The 9551-nt window shown below is 32.5% G+C and overlaps 1 protein-coding gene across 1 annotated transcript in view; it reads right to left on the minus strand.

Moving 5' to 3' along the window:
* The window catches only part of HTR2C (5-hydroxytryptamine receptor 2C), a 70750-nt gene extending 61472 nt beyond the window's left edge, over window positions 1-9278 (minus strand). The window contains exons 1-2 of the mRNA XM_037512927.1: window positions 9244-9278; window positions 5989-6302 (exon numbers count right to left, since the gene is read on the minus strand). Coding sequence (XP_037368824.1) covers window positions 5989-6302; window positions 9244-9278 — 349 coding nt within the window. The remainder of the gene's footprint in view (window positions 1-5988; window positions 6303-9243) is intronic.
* Between the last annotated feature and the right edge of the window lie 273 nt (window positions 9279-9551).

The following is a 9551-nucleotide window of genomic DNA, read 5'->3' on the forward strand; positions in this document are numbered from 1 at the left end:
TTATTTCTTTGTGAGACTATAGAGCAGTGACTTTAACAAAGCTTATCTTGGCTAAAGAACTTTAAGAAAGCTAAAATAAGCTGGGATAGCATAACATATTTACCATTGAATAGAATAAATGATGATATTCAAATTTGTATGTTGTATTGTACTTTGTGTGCTGATTTGAATAAATTTGTATAATTTGCTTACATATGAGTTTGATCATTATTATTAAACTTTTGCAAAGCAAATATAATCCTCAGGCAAAAGAGACAGAAGATCATATAATCCTGACTAGGAAAATGTTAATTATTCTTGTGTTTGTGCTTTCTAAGGTTTTATTGGGATCATATATCTACCCCCAAGCAGGAATCTTTCTGACAAACTTGCTGACAGGAATAAGGAGGGCAAGGGTGATTGGTTTTCTAATAGAAATGTGTAGGTTGGGTAGTTTCCTATTACATAATGAAATTGTGATTGTTAATTGAAATTGCAGAATATAAGTTGGCTAGCAAATTTCTGATGACACATTTTAACTGTTTGATACCAATGTACTAGTAATTTTAAGCAGGTGAGAAAAAAATTTCTGCTGGTGGAAATACAAATATTGAGAAATTTTAATTTTATTAGGTGATTTCTTTGAGTATCATCACCATGGAATGTCAAGATGTGTTTGCAGGCACATAGCATCTCAACTTTATACATTTTGTGGTTCTCCTGGGCTTTCTTTTTTTGGTTATAATTATGAATCTATGAATAAAATGAGGGCTAGAAAAAAACTGTACTGAAAATATCTGAGTTGACATTAAAATATCGATTTGGGATTAGTGGTATTGTAGGAATATGACTGTGGAATATTATTGAGGGAAAAAAGGTTTTCATTTTATGACTTAATAGAAACCTGTATTAAATTAGAATGGAATGATTCCAAGGACACTTTGGTCCAACTGTTTTCAAATTTTTCGTGACCTTAGTTGTAAACATTGTACTCACTAAACCATATAATTTCTAAAATAACAGCAATTTTGTATATAGATGTAGGGTAAATGGTTTTCAGGCTTTTCTGCCCTCCCAGCATAGGATTGCCCTGCCTGATGGGGCACCTGCAGTTGTTACATTGTTGCCAATAGTTTTGCTTACTTCTGTGGGCCAAGGGAGGAGTATTGAGAGGTAGTCACCAAAAGAAGTAGAAGCAAGAGGACAGAAGCAGCAGAAGATGCAAGAGAGAGAAGGGGAGAAAGAAGCTGGAGAAGCCCAGACTGAAGACTTGCCCTGAGCTTGGAGGCCTCCTCGACTCCTGGCACCCTGGCACCCCTGCCTGTCATGTACCTGGTTGCTGCAATACATGAAAAGCTCAGTAAAATCCTGAGAAAGCCACCGAGGGCTCCAGGACTCTCTCTTACCTTGTCTGCTCGCATCCTAAAACCTGCCCTGTGACCATGCTGCCCCCACAATAGATATCCTCTTTCTTCACTTAAATTTATGTTTCATATTTTAAATATTACACATGAATTTATATATATAGCAAATATTATACACATTATTCTTCACTAGAGGGATCAATTTTCCTTGAGAGATAGAGGATTCCAGATCCTAGATTAGAATGACTCAGGATGTGTCAAAACTTTTATATACTTTATGCACATATTTTCAAATTAAACTTTCAAATTTTGAGATAATTGCAGATTTACATGTAGTTATAAGAAATACTGCAGAAAGATTGCATGTACCTTTACCTTACAAAACATTTCCATGACCACATGAATTCATTCTCTCTGCCTTTTATAAACACATCTTCTTCCCTCCCCAACCCTCCTATTGCTGGAAATCAGTATCTTTTCTCTATTTCTATAATTTTGTCATAAAAAATGCATTAGAAATGGAAGCATACAGTTTGTGATCTTTCAAGAATGGCATATTTCACTCAGACTAATTCCCTGGAGATTCACCTAGATTATTGTGTGAATCAACAGTCATTTCTTTTTAGTAGTAGTCTATGGTAAAGATATATCACATTTTGTTTAAACATTCAGTCTTTTAAAAAAATTTTTTATGTCATTGTTTATTTTTGTACAATATTTAATTTCTCCCCTCAGGTGTAGTCCCCATAAATCCCACCACCTCCTCACCTGTGAACTATCACCATAGTCCCTTGTGCTCTTCCCTCCCTCTATACATTTGGTTTTTTAATGCAGTTTCTACGTCAAGCGCTTGAAGCTGTTAAAGCTGCTAGTTAAAGCTGCTATAAACCTCAATGTACAGGTTTAAGTTAAACATAAATCTTCATTTCTCTGAGTAAATGCCCAGGAGTATAACTGCTAGATAGTATCATATTTGACTGTTTAGGTTTTTAAGAGACTGCCAAAATATTTTCTATATTATCTGTAAAATTTGGGCCTCCCTGGTGGTGCAAGGGGTTAACTGTCAGCAATATGAAGCTATCTGAGTCTACTATAGCAGGAGTTCAATCCCCAGCCAGGGAGCTACCCCCATGGCACAGCAGACCTCTCCTGTCTCGTTCGCTGCTCCCCTTAGCAGTGTATTTCAGTCATTCTGCCTATTCTGTTCCCCACTCTGTCACTGGTGAATCCTCTCACACCTCCTCTCTTTCCTCTGGCCTGTGCCCCAGTTCTTGTATGCTTAAATAAATAAACCTTTAAAAAATATCTATAAAATTTTATATTCCCATCAACAATGTATGAGCGATTCAGTTTCTCAAACTCCTTGACAGCATTTATTTATGTGACATTTTTTATTTTTACTGTTCTCATAGTTGTATAGTAATATTTCATTATGGTTTTAATTTGCATTTCTCTAATGTCTAATGATGTGAAACATCTTATTATGTGCTTATTTGTCATCTGTGTGTTCTCTATGGTGAAATGTCTCTTAAGGTCTTTTGCTCATGATTTAAATGAATAGTTTTTTTTGTTGTTGTTGCGATTAGAGAGTTCTATGTCCTAGACACTAGTTGTAATAGACTGGAAAATAACCTTTACCTTGCAAAGGTAACAGTTAACCCCTTGCACCACCAGGGAGGCCCAAAATATATCCACATCCTAATCCCTGAAATCTGTGACTATTATCTTATAGGGTAATAAACAGAGTCTTTCTGGATGTAATTGAGTTAAAGTTGTTGAGATGGAGAGATTAACTTGAATTACCTGGGTGAGGCCTAAATGCAGTCACATGTATCTTTAAAAAAAAATGTAAAAGAAAATATTATAAAGAAAGGAAGAAGGTGATGTGACCATGGAGACAAATTGGAGTGATGTAGTCACAAGTCAAAGAATAATGGCAGCCAGTAGAAGCTGGAAGAGGCAAGAAATATATTTTCTTTAAGTATATAAATATATATAAAACTATATTTTAAAATAAGCTTTTCTATTTCTAAAAAAAACTTTATTGGGATTTTAATAGCAAATGAATCAAATTTGTAGATCAATTTGAGAGCTGGTTCCTGATCTGTGGGACCTTTAAATTGGACATTCATTATCATTGTGAATTTATTTCTTTCTGAGATTATAGAACGGTGACTTTAAGAAAATAAAATAAGCTGGGATAGCATAAAATATTTACCATTGAATCGAATACATGATGATATTTAATTTTGTATGTTGCATTGCATTTTGTATGTTGATTTGAATAAATTGGTGTAATTTTCTTACATATGAATTTGACCACTGTTATCAAATTTTTGTGTAGTTTCTGTTTCACAGTTTGTTTTACTCCACTGAGAACCTCCATATTTCCATTCATTTCAGCTCATTACTACATGGAGTATTGCTAAAGCAACTGCTTTAAGTCTTAATGCCAATATCTCGCTAATTTATAGGTTGACAATCTGTTAATGGTCATTTCTTTTAAGAATTTTTCTTATTGGATACTATGTCCAGCAAAACAGTTCTGTTTTTCCAAGATTATTCAGTGAAACTTGCTTGACTTTGTAGTGACTTGTTAAGAGAACAAGCAGCCTAATGCATGGTAGAAGAGGCAGGTAGACAATATATATGATAAACAATATATATGTATACATGTTTGTATATATGTAGAGTCTCCAAAGATATTCCAGTTCTGAATTCTCCCTTATACTCCAAACATAAAAATAACTTTTCTTATGTCCAGTGTATTTTCCATTTCGAGTAATTTTGGATTGCTGGAAATCCAAAGACAATTTGAATATTGTATATTGTAGACTATATTTCCTGTTAAAATCTTCTCAAGAATGATGATTTTGTTTGTTTGTTTGTTTTAGGAGACAACAAACAATTAAGATCAGACAACATTCAATTTTTTCTATATAGACCATGGATTCGATAACTTCTCTGTTTTGGCAGTGCTGTTTTGGGTCTGTCCTCTCTTGCTTCTTTTCCTTTCATTATGCATTTCCCTCCCAAAGTCACCTCTTCCTTCCTTTTTTACCCTTTTCTACTTACAAAGAATTCCAAGGCTGCTTTATTGAGTCCTTACCCACTTTGAAGTGATTTTGTATAGGTTGGGTTTTCAGAAACATTTTCAGAATTTTCATACTTGGGGTAGACTTTCTTTCTTGAGATGATTTCATATCAATTTTAGGCTTCCTACGAACTTTCTTCCTCTCTTTCTCATGCAATTTTTTCTGGACTTCCTTTATTGTACAGGACAGTATGTTGTGGGAGCCTAATTAATAGCTCATTGTGCTTTTTTATTTATTATTCTACATGCAGATAATTTGGAATTTGGATATTCTCCAAATTTGGTGATAGTATCCTGTAGTTTTATTTGTTCTTATTTTTCTTTATTGCTTGGTGGTGTTAAGGAGATACATCAGAAGATGTGGATTTAGGCTAATGCCATTATTTGACCACACATATATTTTCTAAAGGACCAACTGACAACAAAAAATAGATGCCATATAGCTTCATAGACACAAAATACACCTTCTAAAGCACATTCATTCCTTAAACCTTTTCTTAGATAATTTTGAAGCTATAGACTGGTAGAATGCTACCTGAACAGGTAAAAAACACTTATGCTTGGAGGTTAATGCATCATTGAAACTCAAGATTTAAAAAATCATATTTTCTAAGAACATATCTTATTAAGATAGTCCATTACTACTGTGTTTTTAGAACAGTATAATTAATTATTAAGTTCCCCGAGATAGATATTATTTTCTAGATGCAGTGATCTTCTTTTAAGATTTGAGAACTAGATATACTTTTAGTATTATTCCTTCTGGTCTAGTGCCATTATTCAATCTGGGGAATAAGGAGTTTATTTCTCCCCTTAGAAGGGTGAATACATGAGGAATTAAATTCAAACTGTGTTCTCCAGCTTCCTAGTCATCTTTGTTTTGATTGTTCCTTATAAATATTATCTAGAATCAAAGCCTAAGCAAAAATGAATAGGATAAAGAGAAGGCAAAATATCAAAAGAAAAAATAAAGACCACTCTAAAATCAACATATCAAATTTTAATGCTTGGATTTTTATAATGATGTGACCTTGGATTTTTATAATTAGTAATTAAATTGTTATTGCATATCTCCTTGTAAAAATGTGAATTGTAGACTTCATGAAGGAGTGTTTACTGTGTGCCAAGCACTTTTTTGCAAATGTTTGAAAAGATTACTTAAATATATATTTATTAAAGATGATTATTCACTTTTTCCTTCTTTAAATAAGAGAGGGCATTAAATATGTGTGCTGTGCGGAGGATCAGGATAGGAATATGATTCTGTCTCTGTCTTATTCTGCACATTGTAAAATAAGTCATTACTTAGAAATAACACTGTACAAAAATAGAGTATGAGGGATTTTAATATATATGTTTTCTTTCTGAAGACTATATGTTACTGATATATTTAATAAATATGATATACATATCTAATTCCTTCCATCACACAGTGACTTTTGTCTTCATTTTCCAAATTATACAAGTAAAATAATTAACTGTTTACTATGATATCTGACACAAATTTATAACATAATATGAAATTGAAAAACTGAATGAAATTGTACTTACCATATAGAATTGCAAGCAGAGACAGTGGCATGACAAGTAGTCCCACTAGCATATCAGCAATAGCTAGGGACATTAAGAAATAGTTGGTGGCATTGTGCAGTTTCTTTTCCATGCTTACTGCCATGATAACGAGAATGTTGCCACCTATTGTCAAAATTATTATGATGACAATTGAAAGTGCTGGCCAATTTTGTACCCCGTCTGGGAATTTGAAGCGTCCACCATCGGAGGTATTGAAAATGTCAGTTACTATAGCTGCAACTGGGCTTATAGAAATATCGCATTGCCAAACCAATAGGCCAATTAGGTGCACACTGAAAAATAAGAAAAAAAAAAATAATCAGGTACACAATACATTGTGTATGCCTAACAATTGCTTTTTCTTCCATCATCATCATCATCATCATCATCATCATCATCATCTTTTCTACTCTCCTAATTAAGTCCTACTATGTTTTCTTTCTGTCCAGAGAATACCAACTTTTATTGAGGGCTTATGAGTTAAGCACTTAGCAGAGTAAAATATATAATTGTCTTTGAACTCCCACAACAACCTTATGAGGTCAGTACTGATTTTTATACATTATGTAGAAGAGAACACTGAGGTTCTAAGACGTTAAATAACTTTCTCAAGACAATCCATGTAATAAGCAACAGAGGTAGGATCTGTACCTCGGTCTCACTGATTCCAAAACCTTTGTTTTAAACTTCTACTCTTCACAAAAAATTTGAAACCACTGTTGTTTGATTGCTGTAATGGTCTACTCCTTATATTTTTAAAATATTACATTCTTCTAGTCTCTGAGATATCTAACAACAGAACAAAAGTTTTTTTTTTTTTTAAATATATCCAGAACTCTGACGAGAAAGTTGGATCAAGAAGAAAAAAGTTGCCATCAGACTGACCTTAGGCAAAATTCTGGAAGAGGCACAGTGGCTTTTGTTAATAGCACATATTCATTTCTTTATATAACTCCTCTCACAGTTGCAGAGTGAACTTGTATGTACTGGGCCATAAGTTTCTCAAAGTCTTGTGCTATAGACTTTTCTTCTACCTTCTCAATTTCTATCCCTATTTTTCTGGACCCTGTTCTAGGTTAGAAAATGATTTGTGCTGATAATTCCTATGCTGGAAACCAAATCTCTTAAATCATTTAAAATGTGCATTTTCACAATGTTATTTTGGTAGATCATACTATTAGGAATGTCAGAGAGACTGAAGTAGCTATATTTTGCACATTCCATATTAATTCCACATGTGTTTATAGTAATTTATTTAAGTTACATATATTTAGTGTCCACTCAAAATGTAAATTGTAAAGTATCTGGTAAAACTAGCATTTACTTTCCTTAATAAAATAGACAAGATAGACAAGCATATGCAATATTTCCTGTTTAAAAATAAAGATTATTAACTTTGACTCTTTTACGTGTATTCTATGTTCAGTAATAGTTTTCAAATGAATATTAAGCAGCAACTACACTATATGTAATGATTGTTAAAGCCTGATATTATTGATAGAAGAGAAAATTTCTTCTACTGGTACAAGATGTGCTATATAATTTTCCATGCAAGAGAATTGAAGTAGGATTATTTCTGGTAGTGGGAAAATGGAACACATGATATTACAATATCTAGAAGTGATGCGTTCTCCATGTAAATGTTTTTAGTTCATTTTCATTCACTTGTTATCTAAACTAGAAATATTATCTCTATATAAGGAAAATACATTTGTGGTTTGATTAACCCAATTATTATTTCCAATCATCAGAGAAATTTACACAAAATAAAAAATATGATAATCATAATCATATATCTATAAAATTTTATATTAACAATTTGTTTTTTCTACCCAAACTGGAGTACTTAGCCTGAAGAATTATTGGTATTAAACATAAGTATAGATATTGTATAATTTTCTAGTATGTTTAAAAAAAAGTCTCTTAATATACTTCAGTCTTTTAAGATAGTAAAGAAATCATGAAAGTGTTTTGACTTTTTCATTCTATAAGGGATAGAAAACTAATACTTCAGATATTAGTTTAAAATAACTTTCTCATTACTCAAAGCTACCCAATATTCTCAGCAACATAGAGAGGGGGGACACATGCATAGTAATGTTTATCAAATCAGGAGAAGTAATCACTAAATTATTTCGAATGCCGAATGTATTTTTTTCCTGGCACATAAAAAATAAGCTAAAGTATTACACAATTCAAAGAATCTATACCATAATTTATGATTAATATGAGTAAAAAATATTGAAATAATGGCTTGAATAGAAGCAAGTTATATTCTCAATTTAGATTACTCTATCTCTGTATTTGTTGTGTTTGATGCACATTGTCAACGTCCTGTCTACATGACCTCCATGATTTTTTGACCAGTCACTTAACCTCTCAGAACATTAGTCCCTCATCTGTACAACCAGGGTGACCACTATCATGTGATTGTTGTGAAAATCAAATGATATATTTAAAGTCCTGAAAATCGTGTGTTTGTTATAATAGGCTCTCAGTAATTGTTGGGGCTTACCTTCTTTATGTCTTCAACATTAAGAAAAGGGATTTTATAGTAGTTATACCCCAAGTCAAGAATTCAAAATTTGTCATGAATTTAAGTCCTGATTTTATTTTATGAAAATATTTATTCAGAACTAAAGACTGTATACATCCCCTTTATAGCACACTCTATTGATTTTAACTACTGGGTCACTACCTCACATCTATTCCAGGATGGCATTTTTCTCCCCTGTCCAACTACATGCTCCAACCCCTAATCCTTGTCTCTGACACATGTTTTTTAGGACCTCAGTTATTCTTCAGAAAACCAGAGGTTTATAAAGACATTTTATTCTCTTGGCTATTCATATCATATGGGGGCAGGGGGAAAGCCTTTCTCAATGCTGCATTTTAACAATAGAGAAAGCAACCATGAACATTGGAATTATTTTGAAGTGAGGATATTATTACCATGTTACTTGTTTGAATACATAAGCAGCCCATGGCTATACCATTGAACGTGTCTGATCTCATCTGAATACAGACAGAGTCGTGTTTAATTGGAATCCAAACTATTATATTTTCCCATAGATTGTTTTTTGAATATGAAACATCTGCAATATTAAGCCTCACAGGATATAGTCATTTATTTATATTGAGGAAAATATAGCCAAATGATCATATATTAAAGTCTAACATTTAAAAGCTATCATATATAATTTATCTTTATAAAAATAATAATAACATCCTTACAGGAACGAATGCACCGCTTTCCTCAGGTTCACCATGATTGCTTCAGTCTTAAGCAACCAAAGTTTAAAATTGGTAAAATTAGCAGATTATAATCATAATGCCATCCTTTCTGGGGAGAGAAAAAAAGAAAAAGAAAATTAGTTAAAAGCCCAAATAACATGCATAACAATCAATAAAATAAACTTAAGTACACTCCTTAGGTGATAAACACTAGATAATAAATTGAACAAACAGGCAAGTATGTATATTATAAAAGTGATAAAGGAGTTTTCATTTGTTAACCATTATACAATGATCAGAGTTTTTCT

This window comes from Talpa occidentalis, unplaced genomic scaffold (genome assembly GCF_014898055.3).
Source record: "Talpa occidentalis isolate TD23 unplaced genomic scaffold, MPIMG_talOcc4v2.1 talOcc4.15, whole genome shotgun sequence".
NCBI classification, from domain to species: domain Eukaryota; kingdom Metazoa; phylum Chordata; class Mammalia; order Eulipotyphla; family Talpidae; genus Talpa; species Talpa occidentalis.